Source organism: Cibotium barometz, chromosome 22 (genome assembly GCF_041138505.1).
Source record: "Cibotium barometz isolate CiBa-2024 chromosome 22, ASM4113850v1, whole genome shotgun sequence".
Lineage (NCBI taxonomy): Eukaryota > Viridiplantae > Streptophyta > Polypodiopsida > Cyatheales > Cibotiaceae > Cibotium > Cibotium barometz.
Window position 1 is genome coordinate 6,564,829 of NC_141067.1, and position 25,045 is coordinate 6,589,873.

At 41.0% G+C, this 25,045-nt stretch overlaps 1 protein-coding gene across 1 annotated transcript; it reads right to left on the reverse strand.

Annotated features, from left to right (window-relative positions):
- Positions 1–3,449: 3,449 nt before the first annotated feature.
- Positions 3,450–24,250, reverse strand: LOC147626193 (transcription factor ICE1-like). Its single transcript, XM_086816883.1, has 6 exons — positions 24,165–24,250; positions 23,099–23,192; positions 5,337–5,618; positions 4,480–4,968; positions 3,953–4,303; positions 3,450–3,745 (listed from the first exon to the last, which is right to left on the reverse strand). The coding sequence occupies exons 2-6, from the start codon at positions 23,150–23,152 to the stop codon at positions 3,659–3,661; spliced, it is 1,263 nt and encodes a 420-aa protein (XP_086673009.1). The 5' UTR covers positions 23,153–23,192; positions 24,165–24,250; the 3' UTR covers positions 3,450–3,658.
- Positions 24,251–25,045: the final 795 nt, after the last annotated feature.

Genomic DNA, 25,045 nt, shown 5'->3' on the forward strand with positions numbered 1-25,045 from the left:
TGGTAGCATAGGCATGCCCAAAGAGATGGAAAATCCTATCCTACGTATCTACTATGACCCAACATTTGTAAGATGTCAGATGCTGAATTAAAGGCTAGATACACCTTTATATAGGCCCCAACTCTACCCAATAACTAGCCATCTAGCTATTAGCCAGTTTAAGGACACAAAAACCCATAAATGCTGCCAACCTCATATGTGGAGTGCTGTCCACCTAGCTATCTGACATCGACTGGGCTTCTTCTGGACGTTTTGCCTTAGTCTAATAATGCCCTAAACGTATTTTTTTATATTTTTCCATTCATGGATTAGCTTGCTTTAGTCATGCCCATGGTTCAACAGTCCCTTCCATAGGCAAATTTTTGGTGCATGGGTGGTGATTTCAACATGTTAGATTCAATAGAGGATAGACTTGGTGATGGCATGGCTATTATTTTAGGCATGGAGTACTACACTTGGGAGGAGTTGATTCTAGCTTTGAAAGGTCAAGATCCTTGGCATTTACCAGAGTTTAGATGTAGCCCTAGAAGTCTGCACTTTTGGCGATCTGATAGGATGAGTACAAGCTCCAACCTCTCCATATTAGATTGGTTTTATGTAGATGAGTGGGCTTGTGGACGAAGTGGCATGTTTGGTATTCTGGCAGGCACTAATTTTTCCAAGTCATTCTTTCCTTGGAGGACTCGTGGAGGCAGGAAAATCTTTTGAGCACTCGGATCCTAGACAGCCTCATTCAGGATCTTGAGATTTGCAGAGCAGGGTAGAGAAGATTTAGGGGAGCTAGTTCAAGAGTTCTTACGAAGTGGATTAGGCATTGTTTGAGGGTATTAAGTTATAGATAGGCTTCTCTATAGCCTGGGTTTAGGGAGTCTTGGCCCTATATTATTCTAATGCCCATAGCCAAGTTCTCATCTAGGGGGGAGTGAGGATAGCATTATTCAATCTCTTGTTCAATTGATGGGTTGTCCTCGTACTTCCTCCTGTTCATGGTGGAAGCCATGAACAACTTCCTTGCAGCAAAGGACACATGACTTTAGGAACTTCTCCTCCCCATCTAGAGTCACAAAGAACAACTTCCTTGCAGCAAAGGACACATGACTTTAGGAACTTCTCCTCCCCATCTAGAGTCACAAAGAACTCATTCTCTAGAGGAGCACATTGTGCCTCTTGAGCATTTACAAGGACCATCTCTGCTCGGCTTTCCTAGCTTTCCCAGTGTGGTGATAAAGTCTCTGTAGCTAGTCTTCTACGAGCTTGGAGCAAGCTCTAACCAACTCTCTTCTAGAGCCCATAAAAGGATTGAGAAAGAGCACATGTGTGGTAACCTTTTATTTGGAATGGTTTGGTGCACCTAGATGCCTTGCTTGTGAAGTTGGATCTAGTTCTAGGGCAGGATGAGTATGCAAAGGAGTACCTAGGATGTAGCTAGCATGTTGTATGGTCTTACTAGCACTGTTCATGTGAGTCTCACTACTACAGGATCTGTTCTTCCAGCTTCAAAGACACCAAGAAGGGTCCTTTTCGAGATCTCAAAAGGAGAGGGATCAATTTGCTAGCTACAGTCATAGAAGCCAACAATTTGTATTCTTTAAGGTCTGAGGCCCTGATTGGAGATGTCTTAACAGAGAAGACCACTTGGAGAAGGTCTTTCTTGAGGTCAAGAACCGAGGTTTTTTTTTTGGCTAGTAAGAGGGTACTGCTATCCTAGAATGACGGAGTTGTTGAGGTCACACGCATTGAGCAAACGTGTTGTGCATTTTAGTTGTCCTTCAGCCAAGGGCTGGGAGAAGAAAATCCTTGACCCTTATAATGTTGAGATGTGAAAATCAACTAGAGCTAACACTCACGACGTGCCTGGTCCACATTTATATCATTGGTGTGTTTGGTAGTCCACACACGATGGATCTTTGCCAATGATTCTAGCTAGACTGTACCTACATAATAGTCCACCTGCCGAGTTATAGCGCCGAGTTATAGCATACTTATCTTGCTACCTCACCTATTTAGCGTGTTCACATTATGGACCGCTTGTACATAGTACTCTAGTACTTTTGTAGCCTTCTTTTGAGAGTAAGAAGAAGAAGAAGATTTCAGCCTTCCATCTTTGTGTGTGTGTTATGCATTGTTGTGTGAGTGTGTGTGTGTGCTTGCAAGAGCTCAAGCTCTCTCTCCTCCCCCAAATCTTTTCATGGTATATCAGAGCCTGGTTCAAGCTAAGGAGCTGAGTGGCAAGCAAAGGAATCTACGAAGGCAAAGGAAGCGGTACACAGGTAAGAGCATTACCATCTCTTTCCCTTTTTGTTTAGTAGTTTGACACGATGGATCTTTGCCAATGATTCTAGCTGGACTGTACCTACATAGTCCACCCACCGAGTTATAGCATACTTATCTTGCTACCTCACCTATTTAGCGTGTTCACATTATGGACCGCTTGTATATAATACTCTAGTACTTTTATACATTCATATCATTGGTGTGTTTGGTAGTTGACACGATGGATCTTTGCCAATGATTCTAGCTGGACTGCTCCTACATAGTCCACCCGCCGAGTTATAGCATACTTATCTTGCTACCTCACCTATTTAGCGTGTTCACATTATGGACCGCTTGTACATAGTACTCTACTTTTGTAGCCTTCTTTTGAGAGTAAGAAGCAGAAGAAGATTTCAGCCTTCCATCTTTGTGTGTGTGTTATGCATTGTTGTGTGAGTGTGTGTGTGCTTGAAAGAGCTCAAGTTCTCTCTCTTCCCAAATCTTTTCATGGTATCAGAGCCTGGTTCAAGCTAAGAAGCTGAGTGGCAAGCAAAAGAATCTACGAAGGCAAAGAAAGCGGTACACGGGTAAGAGCATCACTTCTTTCCCTTTTTGTTTAGGTATGACACCCCGAGGGTAGCTCTGGGAGCTACACATCTCTGATTAAGGAGCTATCTTCACAGGCGTGGAGGTACCTATGTTGTGCTTCAAGGAAGTTCCATAGCTATGCAAGAGCAAAGGTCTGCACCTTTGCAGCCCTAGACCCTAGTGAGGATGGACTCACTTGGCATTACAAGCCCCAATGTAGCTCTTCCCTCCACCTTACAAATGTAAAACCCTTCAAGAGTAGCCAGCCATGCAAACCCGCAACCCCTGTCCCCCCCCTCCTCCTAGACTCTCACCTCATTGGAGAGATCATTCATATGTATTTGTTTTTCTTTGGATAAACACTTTTTAACTACAACAAGGATCTGTAAATGAAAGCCTCCTTAAAGCTAGATAATTGCATGTGCCTAAAATCATGGGGAAAATACCACATAAGAATCATGTCTAGAATCTCACCCTACTTCATCAGATTGCTTTAAATCATGACGAAAATTACCATATAAGAATATGTTTTGGACAAAGGATCAATACAATAAAATTGCTTTAAAAATTAAAACCAACCAATGGCCCAGAACAAAGCCCGCTTGATCTCACAAAAAGCCCTATAAAAGCACTTGATTCAAAGCCATAGCGTTCAAACCAAAACAGTTTCGGCGAAAACAGCATCCGTAAAGAAAGAGGCACAACCGGCCTCTCAAAAAAAGAACAGAAAAAAAAAAAAGCACACATTGAGATAAAACTGCAATCAACCAAACCATTTATTGGGAAGTCGCACAGAGCATCTTCAAAGCCCAGCCACTTAAGTCAAGTGTCCCTTCACTCTTTTCACAAACTCCTGCAGGGCTTTTGCTATAACCTCTGTCCTGACTTCACAACCTTCCTCCATCTGCAGCCACACACACAAAAATGCTCTCTTATTGGGATTAACGCCCAGCCACAAGGTTTGACATCATAACAAGACAGTTGTGCCAGCATTGCTAAACACCTCTTTGCCAGCTTCCATGTTTTTACTATCATCTTCCGCTTTTACTATTATCATACCATAAATAATCAGGCCAATTTTTTTGTTGAAAGAAAAAGCTTTTGAACAAACCTGAGTGCTGAATGTCAGATCGAAAGACTTGTCTGAGAATGAGAGTATGTTTGCATTGACTACTATCAAGTGTAAGTGTTCAAGCTCGACCAGGGCTTTCACAAGCACACCTTGGATTTTCTCACAACGTAGCCGGATCAGAACATGTTTCCCAATCACCCGAACTTCAATGTCTTGCTGCTGGCACTCATCATCAAGCATCTCTACATTTGGTGAATCTTTCTCAGAAGAAGGCTTAACAACAGCCACGGATCTGCTGGTCCTGGTATCCTGCTTCTCTAAACTTGTCAGCTTCTCTTGCAGCTGTTTCACAAACTTTATAGCGTCCCCAAGAATGGTTGCCTTGTCCATCTGGAAACACAAACCTATCTGTGACTAAACAACGTTTACAATTACTACATGGCGTCTCTTCTACTGGGACTGAGCCATTGCTACGCCATGATCATGCACATCTTCTCAGTTAAGGACATGCCATACACACAACAGGTAATCGCCTGTACAAAATGAGTTCAAGAACTCCATTTTACCTTCTTCAACCCTGGAAGTATGGCAGATAGAGCGATAAAACGCTGGCTGAGTTTCTCTCGTCTCTTGCGCTCGGCCAAAATGTGATCTTTTGCTTGACCTGCAGTTTTCGAGGGAACCGTAGGATCACCCTCATAATTACCGCTCTTCTGAAATAGCAAAGGATCTGCAATTTGTCCATCAACCACAGATTCACAAGACGACAATGGCCTCTCTCTAATCGTTATACCAGCAGATTTATTATTCGTAATGCAGCTCTCCTGGGCGCCAGAAGTCACCCCATGAGAGAACCTGGAATCGAGTTGGAAGATAGGTGCTGCCCGCAAAGCAGCATTGTTGTGATTCTTCCCTCTCTCCTTGTGAAAATAATATGAAGCATCTTTCGGTTGCTGCATGACTTGTTCGGGAAGTGGCTGCTGCCGCCGCTGCTGCTGCTGCTGGAGATGTTGCTGTTGTAGATGTAGATGTGGCTGATGACGCTGCTGTTGTTGCTGAAATAAAGAAATGATCATTTTGTTTTAAAATTGTTGATTCAGTACAAGACCATATTAGGGAGTTTGGAAAATCCCATTACTTTACGAACTTTCTTTTCAATATGCTTTTTGGTTAAGAATACAAAATCCAAAGTTGTCGAAGAATGTGAATTTAGAACCTACTCTTCAAGAGCTTTCCAATAATACATTAGATGAGCTGCTTGCAAAATGGGAATTGGGATTTTCCCAAACTCCCTAATATGGTTTTATACACAAAGCTCTCCTAATGATGATATTAATGATACACAAACATTAAAGATTTACACAGCATTTTCTCTGGTAACATATTCTGCATAGCACATGTAACAATCGCAAAAGTGATCTACCATTGAGACATGGCCATTGTTATGTAAGAAAGCCATTCCAGGATAGCTCAACTTGGGCATCTTATGATTCTGATGCTGCTCATCATGAATTCTTGCCATCGAGTGCTTGTAAGCATTCCGATATACAAAGGCACTCTTCTTGGCCTCCTCTGATTGAACGTTAGTCAAAGATGGTACTATTCCAACACTTCTGAGCTCAGGTTCTGGGAATGATGTTGATTGATATGATGCTGGAAACGAGAAACCTTCAAAGTGATTCAACGAAGCTGGGTCCTCCATACCCTGCATACAAAAAAAATAAGCTCTCTCTCTCTCTCTCTCTCTCTCTCTCTCTCTCACAGGGCATGCTAAGCATTTTACTGTGGCATCTACATGGCAAGCAATTGAAGCCAAGCACAAACCATCAAAGTTACAACATTGGAGAATCTGTCTTCCTTCTCAATCAAGATTAAAGAATACTTAAGTAAAATTAATGACTATGGGATCTCTTCTCGATCTCTTTTCTGTTCTTTTTTTTCCCAAAAAGAGATCCTTTTATTAGTTAAAAAGAAACCTACTTAGAAGAGAAAATATTACACACCGTAACAACAGTAAAAGAAACACAACAAGGTTGCTTCCTCCATGGCTTGTTGCTCTCAGAGGAAGACTATGGGCTATGTATAATGAAATGCCCAAGAAAAGTCCTAAAGGCCATATGTAGAACGCTTTACTTAAAAAAGAGAAAGATACTTTTTTGTAATATAAAAGTTTTCGTAAAGGGAAAACTTACTTTTTGTTTATAAAAAAAACTACTTTTAGTCAAGTTTGTTTATAAAAAAAACTACTTTTTCAACTCAAGTTGAACAACTTTCGTGAGAGGAAAGTTCCTTATAACTATGGTGGTTGCTATTTTGTGAAAGGAGAAACCTATTTCTAGAATGATTTCAACATCATGGGAATTTCTCATCTAGCCTCGTACTCATTCTTGGTAAAGTTAATAAAGACACATGAATGACCTGGGAGGGTCTTCCCAACGAAGACCCCGTGTGCACAGTCCAGCAATAGGGCATGAAGAAATTAGACTCCTAATGCATAATTTCAATAATTAGGTGTGTAATTACTTAAAATTAAAAAGAGAAATGAGAGAGTCGGGATGATTGGAAGTGACAAATGTCAAAATTTGATTTCAATTTCAAACATATCTATGTATGTCTACATTTATGTATATCTACATACATGTATGTTGTATGTGTATACAAGCTTCAAGCCTTTGGTTTGGGGGGAAAAACCTTCAAAAAAATATCTAAGAAATGACTTTTGGGCAAAACAACATCTCAGCCAGGAGTTGTTTCAGAACGTTTCATCATAGAAAAGTTCCACCTCATTTCGAAGGGATTAAACACATTTTCATGAGTGATTGAGAATTGGCATTGGCATCTGCACTTTCTTAACAATTGATGCGTACAGAGAGCCATTCTCTAATGCAAGGGCTGGTCAAGGAGATTCTTCAACACAACTACTACAGGCAATGAATTGTGGTCAATGTTGTCTTTAGTCATCTCTTGTATTTGAAAATTTAGTTGTAATACATACATAATACATGTTAGTAGTTTTAGGGAAATTGGGTCAATGCATGCTTGGGTGTCGCCATTTTTGGGTGAGGTTCAGGGCATTTTTTGTATATAGGTAACTTGCCCGACCCATAACTTATGCATTGCTTAATGGAATTTGACCAACTTGGTATCCAAGCAGTAGTACACATTCCAATATTCAATATGAGACCAAAAAAACACAAGTAAAATTTATAATCTGACATGTGAGGCATGTGTTCTAAATAGCATATGTTATAACACTCTATGCAAAAACATCAAAAATTTATTCTGCACATACATGCAACCAAGTGATCATTCTAAAGTACACTACATGAGCTTCTCTTCAACCATAGGAAACATCCAATTGAGAACATATGGTATGGTTTAAGGGACCGCTAAAATTTTGCATACCCATTCGAGGGCATGCTCCATAACTTTTTCTTAGTTTGTTGAAAACCTAAACGGATTTAAAAAATAGAATCCATACTAGTGGGACTAGTGCATGGTGGTCTTAAAACACTAATAGTTGGTGATATCAGTATCTTGATTCACCCTGGAATGGAAGAAATTGAAAATGTTCAATTTTTGCATGTGCAAAGATCTTTTAATAAATCCAACACTACTTACAATTTTTCATTGCTTCTTTTTCCCTGCAGTTCCTTGCTATATGACTCATAAGCATGTCAAGGGTCATTGCATTTCACATTACATACCATCAAATCCGATAGCGTGTTCTTTGGCCTATTGGTGTTTTGAAGCATTTTAGGCCACATTCCACTTGCTTGGGCAAGATTTCGCTGACGTGTATCACCGGAGGGGGGAAACCATAGCGGGTGAAAATTTCAATACCCTGCGGACTTTCGAATTTTCAGGCCTCCCGCTCTGGCGAATGTTTTGAATAAAGTACATAACCTGCCACGCTGTGTCTGAACTTGCCGCCTCCTACGTTGCAAGGTATTGTGTTCATTTTCTTTGTCTTCTTTTCTTTGCTCTGTAAGACGTCTTCTTTTCTTTACTCGCCTCACCAGCTAGCTGGTCTTTGTCTGATCGTCTCCATGGAAATGGAAAGATGCAGCTCGTCCCCCGCCCTACAAGCTGCACGATTTGGTGTGGCATTGTCTTCTTTACCCTGGTAAGTTGTCTTCTTTTCTTTGCTCACCTGACGAGCTCGATGGTCTCCGCTTTGCTTTGCTGGTCTCACCAGCTCGGTGGTCTCTATCTTCTTTGCTTTGTTTGCCTCTTAAGCTAGATGATCTCTATTTGATCGTCTCCATGGCAATGGCAATATGTAGCTCTTCATGGCTTGCAAGAGAACCAGACAAAGGTGGCGAGATAGGAATGCTGAAAAGCTTGGTCAAGGCACAAGGAGCAAATTGCAGGACAAGGAAAGAAACGGACGAGGAAACAAGCTCGAAGCGACAACGCAAGACACTTTTGCAACGTATGCAGAGGGAGAAACAATGAGAAGACATAAGACTCCTTGCAAAGCAACAGCAGGAAGCGGTTGCAGATGGACGCATTTGAACATTGCCATCGGAGCGAAGAACACGAGCTATGGCCAATCGTTTGGTGGGAGAATTCACGGCAACAACATCAAGCCATTCAAATGAGTACAAGTCTCGTGTCATTAGAAGCTTTACCTTGCACCCTAAAATTCATAGAGTGACAACCCTGCCAACACCTCAGGAGATGCATGCACAAGAGACACTGCTTTCTAACCAGAGAGATGGCCTACAGAAAGTGAAAGGGGTGCACAACTTAGATCAACTAGCTGCAAAGAGGGCGATATTAGCTATGCTGGTATCCCCTCAAGCAAAGAAGAAAGGGCTTGGATGCACAACGTCGAAGATGTTGTCAATCAGAAGGTCCAACGTTGCAACGGTTGGACGCATAGTAAAAGTAATCAGAAACGGCTTGGATGCACAACGTCGAAGACATTGTCAATCAGAAGGTCCAACGTTGCTCCAACGGTTGGACGCAAAGTAAAAGTAATGCAGGATGATCCAGAATCGAAAAGTCTGTGGGCTTCAACAGAACGCAAGAAAAGGAAAGACATCTATCTTGACTGGGGAACTCACTGCTAGAGTGACATCAGTCTGGCATGAGAACAGGAGAGTTTCTCCAAACAAGAAGGACATTTGCAAAAGGCGAACGGGACGTAAGCAGTTTGAGGAGCACACCATACACTTCCTTGACACAATGCAGGTTAGTGGTTGTCCTAACCAGGTGTTGTCTGTGATTCTCTATAGTACAAATTGTTTGAATTCTAAAGTGATTATCCTAAACAACCAGCCCGGTGGTAGGAACATCATGCAACATACCACCGAGCTGGTTTAGGTGTAACACCAATTATATGGTTGGAACAAAAATAAACAGCAATGCCACCGAGCTAGTTCAGGTCAAACAACAGTTATGTGATTGTCCTAAATCAGCATGGTTGGAACAAAAATAATCAACAATATCATTGAGCTGGTGATGTTGTTAATGCGTAATTGGTTAACGTTCTTAATGCGTGTAATTGATTTGTTTTGACGTTCTTAATGTGATCGTCCAAACCAGCCTGGTGGTTGGAACTGGAACATCAACAGCAATATAGTTGATCATGTTCTAGACCAGCCTGGTGGTTGAAATTGTTTAGTTTTCTTGTAGTGAATAATTGTTTTGTTTTCTAGTAGTTGTTTAGTTTAATTATTGAATTTCCAATTGTAACAGCAATATATAGTTCACATGTACCTATTTGTTATTAGTATTGATGGGTGGTGAAATTGATTTGTTTTCTAATGATTGAAGGCAGTTGAAATTCTGACTATCCTAAACCAACCCGGTGGTTGAAATTGTTTTGTTTTCTCGTAGTGAATAATCTAGTAGCTGTTTAGTTTAAGTATCAACGGGCTGGTTTCGGGTTGGGTGAATAGACGGAGTTGTATCTCAAGTTTATGGCTGAGAGCCCTGACGTTTCGATTGGGCAAAGGAGCTTTGAGCATTGTAACCCATGGTATGTGAAGAAACTAAAAGACAGGAATGGGTGTTGGCAAAACACACATAGACTTTGACCTGGCCCGACAAGGTTTGAATGACTTGAGATCTGGTCATGTTGGAAAATTGCTCCATGGAGATAGATGCTCATGTCTCCCAGATGAATGCTCAGTTTGCAGGCCACGTGGATCCTCGTCATGTGTAGCAAGTGAGAGCAAGTTTGGCAGCCTGAGGTCTGTGTGGGAGCCAACGCTCTGTCCAAAGCCTGCAAACTCTCAGTGGCACTCCATTGAATGTATTAGAGGTACATGCACACGCTGTGGTGTGAAGAAGCAGTATGTTGTCTGTCCAAATGAAATGAGGGTCCAAGAAAGCCTTGCTCTAAAATGGAGGAGATTTGAAATGGGCAATGTTAAAGGATCCGAGAAGAAGAGATGGCTACTATCGTATAAGAGGACTCAATCGAGGGAGCTTATAGATCACGTGGTTGCATCCATCCCAAAATATGTGCTTCATAATTTCATGGCCAGCTGGCAAGATAAGCAATTCAGGACATGCCTTGCCAATTTTCCACATGACACTATTGTCTCTATCATAGATTTTGCATAAAATTACTCATTTCAGGAACAAGATGAGATCCAAAGTGCTCACTGCTGGCACAACAAGCAAATAACAATTCTAGTGCATATAACGTACAGTCATGTGCTTGATTCTTCTATTGACTGATGCCAATCTGCTTGTAGACTCACAGGAGTCCAGGTCAGTGCAACGCATGTACCATTTCTACATTTCAGACGACAGGGAACACGACACCTTATTTGTGTAGCATGCGTTTCTTTTGCATTGGGAATGGGTAAAAAACAATGATCCCCATTTACAAGCAAATATAAAAGAACATTGGGTGTGGTTAGACGGGGCTTCGTCTCAATTCAAATTAGCATGTGCATTCTACTTCATTTCAAGGTTTAAATCCTTGACGGGTGTAAACATGATGTGGAATTTCTCTGGGTCTAGCCATGGCAAGGGGGAACATGATGGATGTGGTGCTATTATTAAGAGAGCTCTGTATAATCACCAATTAGCTTGTCCCCAAGAAAAGCTAGAGAATGCCCATGATGCTGTAACAGGGCTTGCACTCAACCTCTCCACAGGGGCGCAATCAACATAGAACAAACAAATACAGAGAAATAGTGCAGTGCGTAGAGTCTTCCATGAAGTGGAAGTGAATGAAGTGCAAAGGAAAAATAGACTGGATTGTGAGGCCATTAAAGGAACTTGCAGTTTGCACAGCGTATAGGGCTTCTCAAACAACCACCTGCTGCTGCTCAAAACAAGAAAACTTTCTTGTTTCTGTAGTGCGTGCATCACAGGGGACCATGAAAATTGTGAGGACATTGCAACTGTGAAGACATGGGTGCGACTTCAAGTTTCTCCTCTGTGTGAAGATAGAGTCACAAACAATGATGCACCATTGATTGGAGAGGACTTCGATGACCTCACTGATGCTCTGGAAGAGGGGGATAACTTTGCAGTCATCGCTGCCTCTGGGGATAACGAGGAAGACAACCCATACTTTGTGTTGCAGTGTACCAAACCCAAGCACAAGGTTGAGGAAGCATTTAAGGATAATTGGGGCCAAACATTTAGCAAGTGGGATGTAGTAGTTGGAGGTATCTGGTACCAAAAAAACATCCAAGAGAGGCCACAATTACACTGTTACATAAGAGTAGGCTACATTTGTGTACTCTCATCATGTAAGAGCTATTAAGTTAGATTTGCAGGCAGTGCTTGGACGACGAAAGAAGGGCAAGACTGTGTTCAAAATGGATTTGAAAATGCATGAGCACATCATGGGTAGTATTGGAGACTAAGGAAAAAGTATTCTACTTATCCTGTAAAATAGAAAATGTTTTTATGACATTCATCTCGTACAAATGAAACATCGTGTGATTAGTGTGATACCAACAACCGCGCTGGTGATTACTTATCCAATATTACCACCGTGCTGGTTATCATACGCAACCAACCACCGCGCTGGTACCACCATCATATCGTGTGATTTTTCTGTCGATACTAACCACCACGTTGGTGATAACTTATCCAATACTACCACCGTGCTGGTTAAACCACCACGCTGGTGACGACTTATCCTGTACTACCACCGTGCTGGTTAAGATCCCTAAAAAGAGAGACCAACCACTTCCTAGTACTAGCACCGCGCTTGTTGCGGTCTAAATTAGCATAATTAAATTAAATATCACCGTGCTGGTGATTACCACCGTCCTAAATTAAATCTCGTGTGATTTGTCTACTGATACCAACCACCGCGCTGATGATAACTTATCCAATACTACCACAGTGCTGGTTAAACCACCGTGCTAATTAAATCTCGTGTGATTTGTCTACTGATACCAACCACCGCGCTGATGATAACTTATCCAATACTACCACAGTGCTGGTTAAACCACCGTGCTAATGACCACTTATCCTGTACTACCACCATGCTGGTTAAGATCCCTAAAAAGAGAGACCAACCACTTCCTAGTACTACCACCGTGCAGGTTGCGGTCCTAAATTAGCTTAATAAGGGAAAGTTGAAAGTTGTGATTCTGGACCTTAATAAGGGAAAAGTTGAAAGTTGTGATCTTGGGCAATAATCGAAGGATAAACATTGGCAATAATGAATTTATTTTATAGATTATACACATCAATACATTTCAGAGATTATACATCTCCTTTCTGCTTTGAGCTCCCTTCACCATATTGCCTTCCACGCTTGGGCTTCTTCCTTTCTCGCTCCTTTGAGCAGGGTGGGTTCTTTTCTTTGATTTCTTCAAGCTCCTTCAGCCTCCTTCCAGCAAGCTTGGTTCTTTTCTTTGGTTTCTTCGAGCTCCGTGAGCTTGGACTTCTTCTCTTCAGGCTCGTTTCCTTTAGCCTGGTCAAGTTCGTTTCTCTTTTAGCATGGTCAAGTTCCTTTCTCTTTTCACGTGTATGAGCAATTTGGAATGCCATTGCAGCTTTTACTTTCTCGTTGTGGATATTCGCAGAGGAGGCAGACACATCATTTTTTCCCAAGATAGCAACATTGGCATCAAACAAACTCTGCATCTTGATTTTGCAACATGCACTAACACCCCAAAGCAAAACACATGCAGAGGGTGGTGGCACTGGGGCCATCTGATCATGCATTCATCTATGATGTGCCCTTTGCACACAGAGCATGTAGGAGCATTCATTCGCATATCGCAAGAGGATATTCATCCGATTTAACTATTGCGGTTGTGAGTATCATAGTATGACCAGTCTAACGAGCAATCTGTGTCTTGATTCCTACCTCTCTCATCCTGAGGGTGCGGATGTTCTCCTTTAGCTCCTCCACTTGCCGTGCTGACTTTTGGCACAAGCTACATCCGATTCTACCAGCCAGCTGCTGCTGTCGAATCTCCTCAAATTCTTTAGCAATGTCTGTGTAGGCCTGTTTTTCCAAGACATCATTTCTATGTTGGGTTTCAATCAAGGTCCGAGACTACTTCTCAAAACTCTGAAGAGAAAAGGCAAGCTCATCGGCAGTCGTATTGTAGGTCAATTGTAGGGAATCGAACCTGTCTCGCGCCAATATTGGGCAGTCTCTTTGTGTCGTTCACTATGGTTGCACGTTGCCTCTTCTGCATCATTCCTGGCATTGAAATTATTTTGCAATTCTTGCATCAGTAGCCTGGTTTTTGCATTCTCCTTTCTTAGTTTCTCTATCATATCATCTTTCTCAATGTTCAATGCGTTCTGCATGCTATAGAGCCGTTTGTAGAGGAGCTCCTTTTCGGCTGTCTGATTTGCAAGTGTCTGCTTCGTCCTTTCTAGCTCTTCCTTTGCATCGTCCCCATCCATTCGAATATCTCGAAGCTGTGCTGATTCAGCTCCTCGATGTGCTTCTCTACTTCTTCTCTTTTCTGTTTTTCTATCTCTGCCAATCTTTCAGCGGCCTCAGCTTGCTCTCATGCCTGTAAGGGCCTTCACTTCTGCGTCCTCTACCCTCGCTTCTGCACCCTTCCTGAGGATTCTCTCATGTTGGGCTGCGTATGCTGCATCGGTGGCTTTCATGTTCAAAGTTTTGATCTCATTCTCGACTTGCTCAATGTATTTTTTGACGTGATTCCCCATCGTACATTCAACCACTCATTGCTTGAGGTGATAATTGGGATTTGCCATTCAAGAAATTATGCAAGTTAAGTAGCATGCTCTTGGAGATCGCCTTCGAGAAAGAGATCGGACGTTTATTCACTATCTCTATTGCTGCTTCTTGAACATGCCAGAATTTCATTGTTCCCCTCGTATCAGGAAAGAACTGTCTTATCTTTTTTCTGATAATCATCAAGCAAGCTCGAAACCTTGATTCCACCATCTGCACTAATCTGAGCGTCGAGGAATAAATCTAAAACATCCTTTTTCTTCCACTTCTTCTCCAAGAATTATGCTTGCAAGTCGCCTCCATGAATTTTTAGTGCCTTTTCAATCAATCCTTCATCGATGTTGATCCTGTTACCTTTATTACAGATGATGAATTCATCCTTCGTGTCCACTGAATCTATCAACTTGGTGAAGTTGACAGAGATCTCTGAGGAGGAGCTCCCGTAACTCACGATATCAAGACCGGGGGGGATCGTGGTGTGAGAAGCTCTCGGATTGTGAAGAGGGGTTCTGAAGGCTGTGTGAGGAGCTCTCGGCCTGTTCAGAGGGGTTCTGAAGGTTGTGTGAGGAGCTCTCGGCCTGTGCAGAGGGGACTAACACGTTTTGGAGCTCGGTGCATCCGGGGGGGATCCATTGTGAGAGGGGATAGAAGTTGCAAGAAGAGTGCAAGAAGAGTGTGAGAGGGGATAGAAGTTGCAAGAAGAGTGCAAGGGAGTGTGAGAGGGGATAGCTGCAAGAAGAGTGCAAAAGGGAGCAAGGAAATGGAAGAGTGGAGGCTTAAGTAGAGTGGGGAAGGTAATTAGACCTTAGCCAGCCACCGCGATGGCATATTGAGGATAGGCCCATTGAATGTAATTCACCTTGATTGAAGGTGGCTCATGATTATTTGGACATCTGCCACCGAGCTTCTAATTATCAGCCATTGTGGTGGCATCAAAATAATATGCATGTGTGATCAACTGGTGCCCTCATGATTATTTGGATGGCTTAAGTGCCACCGCGGTGGCATCCGAGACTTAATTACAAGGCATGTGGCCTCGATTTTGATTGATTTCATTAAGATTAGAGTGCCATTAATTACCAGTCATGATTAGTCACCACGCTGACATGTGAAAGTAAGTGGCACCTCGGATTTTGAGTGATTGAAGGAAGACCACCACCGGGCTTGCATAATGCGATTAAGTTCAGTGTAGTAAATGACCAGTCGCGCAGTGGCATCCGAGACTTAATTACAAGGCATGTGACCTGGGTTTTGATTGATTTTAAGAGCCATGTAGTGACACGTGTCCAGCTCTGCGCGATGGGAAAGACCACCCGATGGAGAGAGTCACTGGTGGAGAGAGCCATGTAGTGTAGCTTTGCGCGATGGGAAGACCACCGCGATGGTCTTTTCCAGCAAAAAGAGCACGACCAGCGAGGCGCGCGGGCTTCATAGTGACACGTGTCGAGCTCTGTGGTGTTGAGAACAAGGAGTTTTGGCAGATTGCGTTTACGTGACGACATCGATTGGTAACAACGTCCGTAAAATACACACGGAGTAAATACACGTGGTGATGTGTGTCGAGGTCTGCAGTGTTCAAAGTAGAGTCATTAATATGCTAGTATGTTGGAAAAAAAAACGGCCAGAGCGCCAGCCCGCTCTAAATCCAAAATCTCACCCCCCCTGCGCGTCGCATTGCGGCCCCAAAAGTGCCCCAAAACTAGTTCCGCAAATGGCTACACCCGATCGTGCATTGACCCAATTGTGTGTACTGAGTGTTTGATTTAGCTACTATCTCTTCTCTTTCTACTCTCAAAATCTATCACATAGGCACAAGTGCACTATAGAATGCCTAGTATTTTAGCTAGATTTGGCAAAGGGTCAAGGTTGGGGAATTCCCAAATGAATTGGACTTTCTTTTCACAAAAGTGGCAGGGATTAATTTTCTATTTAGGATGGATAATCATTTCAAAAGAGGAAAGTCTGTGCGGCTGAAGTTCATGACAATCTAGGTATCAACAAGGAAAGTAGTTTTTGAGTATTATAAGAGTCCTTGTGCCAGACATCTAGGTATCCAAGGAACTTTGGATTTGATTTGTAAAAAATTATACTGGCCAAAGATAGAGACTAACGAGGAGACTAATGTAGAACTCTATTTCTGATAATATCAACAATGCAAAGTCAATAAATTGCTTGAGGCAAGGTGGCTTGTTGCATCCTTCGGATATTACTAGAAGGAAGCGGGAAAGTGTGTCAATAAATTGCTTGAGGCAAGATGGCTTGTTGCATCCTTCGGATATTACTAGAAGGAAGCGGGAAAGTGTGTCAATGGATTTCATAGTAGGATTGCAGCAGCCGAGATAATGATCCTATTTGGGTAGTTATGGATTAACTAGCCAAAATTCCTACTAAGCTAACTATAATTGATCCACATGTGGCACGTTTGTTTGTGGAAAAACCTATTTAGCATGTATGGCTTGCCCATGACTATCATTACCAATATAGATTCCAAGTTTACGGAATTCATTTGAAAAGAGGTGCTCATTTTTTTGGGGGGGGGGAGGGGGGCATGGTGGGGAAGGAAGGGAGGGAGGAAGGAGAAATGATTTTGTACAAGTATGTTGGGTGTGAGGGAAAATTACTAATATTTTCCAAGACTAGGTATGCAATGGATATAAACAAATAGTGTTAAAGTTTATGTTGATTCTTCAAGTGAATCTCCTTGCCTAACGACCTCCCAAAGATAGTCAATGCACTACACGATGGGGATAACCTGAGATAATCATTGGTGTACCTTGTTAAATTGTCGACCTACCAAAGTGCTAGGCACAATAATTCTCCACAAGCTTGATTCTAGCCTTGTCCCCTCAGTTTGGCAACCTACCCTTCGAGTGTACAAGATTCTATAGATCCTTCAAGCTTTTATGTCTCAAAAGATAAGTTGATTGGAAAGAGTATCTTTTGCTTGTTGAATTGTGTATAAAAATGCAAAGTATGTTGGCAGTGCCACATCATTAGCTACACATCAATTTTTTTAATAAACCTTTTTTCCTTTTTTAAAAATTGTGTTACATGCATGTCACCAACCTGCATTTTGATGCTTCAGCAACACCCCCCCAAGTTATTAAATAGTTGTTCTCAATTGATAGTTCTAGCTTTGTCTTAGCTTTTCTCTCCTTTTGTTTGTTGTGGGGGGCCGAGATTCTTAAACTTGACAAGGTATTTTCTAGTAACCTTGCCATGCGATCCCCTTCTTTCCTTATGAAAGACAATCTTCTCTAGTTGACAAACTTTCTCTAGCTCTTCAACTTCCAATGGATCCTCATTCCCTGGTTCTAAAGGTTTGAGACCCTTATAAGCTCTTAGGACTCACATGAAAAGCATTGTGAATCCTCCAATGATTGAGTGATACTAGTCTGAAAGCCATGTCATTGATCTTTTCCAATATTTAGAAAGGTCCATAGCACCTCTTGTTGGACAACTTAGAATAAACTTTCTCTTCTCCCTTCTACTTTCAAATCCTTGTTTTCTCAAACTTCAACAATCGGAATCACCTTCCTTGTACTCCGCCGCCCAAGTCTATGCTTATCCGAAATCTTTTTTGCTTGTCCCTTGACCTCTCTATGGCTGTCCACACCTATGCAAAAGCCATATCCAGATATCTAACATACTCATCTGCTGCTGTGCTGCAAAGATCTCATCTTAGTCCTTAGAAGTGGTGGCAGTATAACTTTGCCATAAACAACTTCGAATGTTGCCTTTCTTGTGGAACTATGCACTGTATTGTTGTAGGCAAACTCTACTAATGGAAGAAACTTCTTCCACACCGTTTTCTGTTCTGTCACATAGCACTTTAACAAATCTAATATGGCTGAATTTTCTTACTCACTATAGCCATCCGTTTGTGGATGATACAAGGAAGAAACATCCAACTTCGTCCCCATATTGTCAAACAATGCCCTCCAAAACAAATTGGTGGTCTTGAAATCTCGATCACCAATAATAGACTTGGGCATTCACCTATGCCAAAAAATGTCTGCCTTGATGGTCTTCCTCTCACTGGAATGAAATGAGCTTGCTTACTTAACGTGTCCACAATGCCACATACCATCATTCCCAAACTTTGACTTTGGCAAGTCAAAAATGAAGTCCATTACTTTCCCATGGCCTCTCCGGCACGGGTAGAGGCATAAATCTATTCCTGGAGTTCTCACGCTTCTCAAGTACTGAAGACTTTAGATCTCCAATACTTGTCTTTTTCTTTGGTATGTCTACCAAATCTCGAACGTTGTCATGCAAACCAGTACAATACTTTCTTAACATAGACTTCTCAAAAATCTCCTTAAAAGAAGTAATCTTGAGAAATGTATCCCAAAATTTCTTGTAGTGATCCATGTTTCCATCCGCGATCTTTCCAATGTAAAGTGATCATCATCTTCAAGCTCGAGGTGTCTGATCCAGACATCTCGTTCATCCATGCAAGCCACCTCCCTGTCCATGCATGACTTCATGCTTAGAAGCAAATCAATAAATGATGAGTGGACCAGAACCATTGAAGGGAGAACCCAAATAGTGAATTTTTCCAACGCCAAATTGTGCACTTCTAGAAGCTAGGGGTTCTACCCTATCCAAGCAGTCAATGCAGGAAAGAAAAAGCTATGCCAGTCCCCTAGGCTAGTCCTAAGCTTTCAAGCTAAACTCGGTGGTGCCTAACTCTATATGTCCATGTATCCCACCTACGTTATACCCTGTTTACACTATGGAACCATCTGTGCCTATGTGCCAGGGTTTGAGAGTACGAGAGAACAGATAGTAGTGGAATCAAGCACTCAGCACACACAATAGCCTATCTGTATTATGTACAAGAAAAAGTATTACAACTGAATTTTCATGTACAAGAGATGACTGAATCGTGGGCAATTTTCCAGTACAAGAGATGACTGAATGTGTCGCCCACGATTCAGCCTCTAGCTCTGCTGAATAATCTCCTTCACCAACCCTTGTGCCAGAGAATCTCTCGATCGGCCTCGATCGCTGCTGTGAGAAAGGGCACATGCCAATGACTATGCCCGTATATATCGATGCATTGGTCAGCCATGATGGCTACCTATTGTTAATGTCCACCACGACCAGCATCAAATGCTGCCTTTCACACCTGTGGATTGCCGACCTACGAGCGCTGCCCACTACCTGGTCATCTGCCCCAAACTGCCGCCTGGCTTATGCATGTTGCCTAACTCCCAAAAGCCAGCCCTATGTATACATAGAATGATAAAGAGACTAGAGTGAATCTCTACACTAGTCCCCCAACCCATCCTGTGGACGGGAGAGGAATGGATACTATAGAGTAGGCCGTGAATTTGAATTGAAGCCCATTTTGGCAGTCACTAACACCGGTTGCAGAAGAAAGAGTACACTACACAGCCCAAGAAGGCCTTGAAGGGTAACAAATATGACTCTCACCCGTCTTTGACGGCCTTGATAACACACACTGCAGAGCCCAAGTGGGCCTTGAAGGGTAACAAATATCTATATCTATAGTATATATATATGTATATATATATATATATATATGTATATATGTATATGTATATATGTATATATGTGTGTATATATGTATACATATATGTATGTATGTATACATACATACATATATATATGTATGTATGTATACATACATACATATATGTATACATATATACACACATATATATGTGTGTATATATGTATACATATATGTATGTATGTATACATACATACATATATATATATATATATGTATGTATGTATATATGTATATATGTATATACATATATACATATATACATACATATATGTATGTATGTATATATGTATATATGTATACATACATATATACATATATACATACATACATATATATATATATGTATGTATATATACATACATATATACATATATACATACATACATATATATATACATATATACATACATATATACATATATATATACATATATATATGTATGTATGTATACATACATACATATATGTATACATATATACACACATATATACATATATACATATATATATACATATATATGTGTATATATGTATATGTATATATGTATACATATATGTATGTATGTATACATATATATGTGTATATATGTATATGTATATATGTATACATACATATATACATATATATATATATATGTATGTATGTATACATACATATATATACATATATACATACATATATATATATATATATGTATGTATATATGTATATATATGTATGTATACATACATACATATATGTATGTATATAGATATATATATATATATGTATGTAAAGGAGACTAAAGTCTCTTTTGACGTGTCATCAAAGAATGTGAGGAGGGTGGGACAGAGAGTGGGGGAGAGAGAGAGAGGGGAGAGGGCCGAAAAGAGAGAGAGAGAGAGAGAGAGAGAGAGAGAGAGAGAGAGAGGTGTCAATTCTGTCTCACAGACGAGTGAGAGCCGTTTCCAAAAGCTAGGCAGCGGACTAAGGATCAATGACATGTGAGGTTTGAACACAACCAATTATTTACACAAAGAAATAATAGCATGTAGTAGTCTGACAAAGTAGACTTAATGCACTACTTACAATGTAGTAGTAGTGTTGCACGTAATAATAACATAGCCAACAACAAAGTAGACTATGTAGTAGTAATGTTTCACATTGTCCTTCCCCAGACCGAGATCAATTTTTACCACACTGCTACATTAGCGTGCATGTTTCGTAACTCATGAAACTATAAACGTTGTGACACTCTTGTTGTGCGTCCCTCTGAGCTTAACCCCACATCAACGGCTACTTTACCCCCTACTATTCCAACTGATGAGCATTAAAAGAAGTCAAGTTGGCCAGCACCTCTGTAGACATGTTGATGAGGTCAAAGACAAATGAGATCTCTCATTTGTTCTTAATAAAATCCTTGATGCAAGCTCATTATAGTAGCAAGCTCAAGGTGTGTTTCGGGTGCAATTTGACGCCGGAACGATAGGCTGGTTGCAACCCGAAACAAAACTTTCTTTTCTTTTCATCCTAAGAGAGTTGCATGAAAGGAGTAACCTTGAGCAAAACTTTCTAAAATTTGCTCACATATGCTGCACAAGTTCTCATTATCCTTTTGATCAAGTCTATCCCACTTTAAGGTGAGTGTATGCTCTGTGTTTTGGTGGCAAGAATTGGGCATAAAATATGTCCTTAAACTCTTTCCAAGTGCAAATGGGATCTTTGGTGGTCTTTTCTCAGTGATCCACCAATGGGCAGTTGTCCCCTTCAAAAACATGCTTGCATGACGAATCTTGGACTTCTCAGTGAAGTCCTCTTCACTAAATGCAATATCAAACTCGGCCACAAAAGCAAGCACGTTAAACTCCCCATGATAGGCATCAAACTTCATTGACTTGTCCCTTGCCTTGAACTCCTTGAGCTTTTTGGCATGAGGCTCAAGTTCTTGCATCTTTCTCTTGCCCTTGTTCAACGGGGCAGCTCTCTCTGCATGAGTTTCATGGGCGATCTTAGGTGTTCCACTAGCCAAAGTGACATGGGTCTTTTGTTCTTGTGGCCCCACTACATGTGACCTCGCTAAAAGATGCCTTGTCTCTCCATGAGACAACTCAATAGGCAAGGTCTTTTGGCTTGTATGCTAACCAGTGTCCCCATGATGTACATACTTGGAATCCATATGGCCTTCAGCATGCATGAATTTGTTTCCTCATGTGCCATGAGGAGTGGGTGCATGGCGAGAAGTGATCGATACTTCTTCTTTATGCAAATATGATCTCGACCTTTGAGAGGTTGGGTGAGGGAAGCGATGGTTTTGATCAATCGACACCTAAATATATAGAGGAAACTACTTCGCATCCTTAGTCAACGCCTAAATATATCGAGGAAACTACTTTGCATCCTTTTATGCCTATGGCAATGGGTAAAGTAAAGTAGTCTCCTTTATATATATATATATATATATATATTAACAAAGCCAATCCAGCTTAAGCCATCAGCTACAACATTCATTAAGTCTTTTTGATACCATATTTCAAATTCAAAGTCCTGAATCAACTCCAACCAACATGCTATCCGGCTGTTATCATCCGGACACACTATAGAGAATACTTCAAAGATGAGTTGTCCACATAGGCCACAAAAGGTAGTGTCTCTACTTTTACAACACAAAAACCGCACTACCCACCCCCAAGCCTCAAGCTAGACTCAAACCGTCAACCAATCCATCACATCACGATTCCAAACCCCAGTGCTCCATAGATGTCCGGCTAGCTCATGACCGATGCCTAGCAACGTCCCGGTCTCCTACATGGAGCACACCAGTAACATATGTAGGTTTGGACCTCAATAAAAGCACTCATCTCTATATTATCTTAAGGAAGAGTTTCACAAAGCTGCCACATGGCAAGAATTTGGAGGTTTGAGAAGGGAAAGAAGAGGTTTGGGTAGAATTTGAATTTGGAGTCTCAAAAGACGTGCAAAGTACGGGTTGCCCACTAGCATAATTAAAATAGACTAGGCACCAGCCCAAAGAATGCCTAGCCTGAAGCCTGCAAGCAACCTGGCCTCACATTTATGTCCTACCTAGTCCTCTGTCTATCAAGTTAGAAGTGGTTAGGACGGTTTTTTTGACACTAAAGCAGTGCTCGATAAAAACATTTTTTTTTAACAACAGCCTAATCTAATCACCTTGTTTTAGTTCCTAAAATGTATACTACATCCTAGTTTAAAATGTATACTACATCCTGGTCTATAACTAAAATATATAATAAATGAATCCTTAGACTAAGGGCAATGAAAAATTTGAGACGTTTTTTTCATAATTCTAGCCCATAAAAATACACTAACTTGCCGTTTTTTTTAAAGCACTGCACTGAAGTGAAGCCTCTGCTCAGATTACAAAGCATTCTTGAGCTATTATTTTTATCCTGCTTAAACTGTTATCTTGTTAGAGACGTAGTTATGCATTGCAAAAACTCCTAAAAGGGCTCCCAAAATAAACCATACCGGTTCTGATAGCCATCGAGGACCTTCATTGGGGGATTCCACCTTAACCTCCATTGCAATAAAGGTGAAGTGGCCGATCTGAAAGGAAGGCGATCTGAAAGGAAGGGAAAGAGAACTCATAAGCTATCAAGTAACGTCCTATTAGCCATTAACAATGTTCACATCAAGCTTCCCTACAATACAATTACAGCACCATGTTTACCATTCCAATCACATTTACCATCTATGATGAAATCGTGATAAGACTGTCCTGACGCTGTCTAGATCATCTTCCAAATTACACAAAATTATTCAACTTGTTGCCAGCATGAGTAAAGCTCAGGCAAAATTGTGTGCTCCCAACTAACCAAACCCACATTAAAAGAATTCTACATGTGCCTACATGAAAGCATGTGGGAGCTTTGGTATTTCCAGCACATTTAAAAACTGTTACAGGTTAAAAGAGCTAAGCATCATACGGACATGTTTGCTGAGATGCAAGCTGTGACTTACAACCAGATCAAAATGCATTCTTTGACAAGCATTAGCATGAAAAAGAGGTGGTATGGCTGAATTTCTTGCCAAAACGAGTGCAGATCTCTTCGTTAGAGTCGTGGTTTATAATTTGAGGTTGAGAGAGACTAGAGAGGGAGAGGGAGAGAAAGAGAGAGAGAGAGAGAGGTGTGCAACCACACTATTAGATTGACATTCCAGTAAGAATTCCTTTCATGATATCAACAAACACCATCATGTGAACATTTTTGCAGATTAATACAAATACCGGTAAAGATTTAATGAGAGCTCTCATAAGAACCTCTAAGGAAAGCTTGAAGAGAATATGAGATGTTTTGATACCAAACACATCATGACCATCAACAGAATATAAGTCGAGTTGAACCCATGTTTTGATGCCACACGGCCCAAGAACTCATGATAACATGCAAGCTAAATAAGGATATGAGACATGTTTTGATAACAAAAGAGTTGGCACATAAGGACCTACAACCTGAGAGCTCACACAGGATAAGCCCAGTGAAACAAAAAATTTTCTTACAAATTGAAGCTAGAAAGGCCACGAGGAGCTTACATGGAAGAGCTAAAATCACCACTCTCTGTGTGTAACTTTCTACTCCTTGCAAAGTGAGATATTAGGCGCCCATTTTGAAGACGAGCTTGCCGATCATCGACATCGTGGGTTGCATTATTTTGAATGTGTTTTTTTTTTCCCCCTTTTTTTTTGTTATACTGTAGACTATAGTGCCCGGATCCGAATCCGAGACCTATATAATACTAATAATGCTTTCAAAAAAAACAAACGACCCATATAAAACACGTGGTTTAAAAAGCCTTTCTTCCAAGTTCCAAGTAACTTCCAACTTACAAGCTAATAAAAAATTAGACATCCGTACACGTGCTTTGCGCATGCCATGTGTATCAATCAACAAAAGCCCAAAAAAAAAAAAAGGAATTTATACCCTTGCCTTGAGCTCGGGAGGGGAAGCCTCAACCACGATGAAACGACCAATCCGAATATGTGCCACGGTCCACCGTTTTAGATATGGAACTATGTGACCCTCCAACATCAAAAAGCCACTACACAAGGAAATGGCAATAAGATGTTTTGTAGCTAGTGCATATGAGACTTTGATTGGGCATTTTTGTGAAAGTTTAGATACTTATGGTGATTATTACACAAGTAGATAAGAACCAATCTTCCTGGAGGGGCCTACATCACTTGCATGCAAAAAAGGCATGTTAAAAATACTTGATAGGGAGTTTTAGCACCCCTACTGTAGACCCGTTTTTTAAAGAACTATGTGCTACATTGTATATACCTCATTAAAAGACCATTCTTATGCATATAGGTGACATATATTATATGCCGTGAGGAGTTAATCTCGCCTTGAGGTGGTTTATTATAGTTGCAAACAACTATAAGGATAAAGAAGCTAAGATGGTTTGATGCAA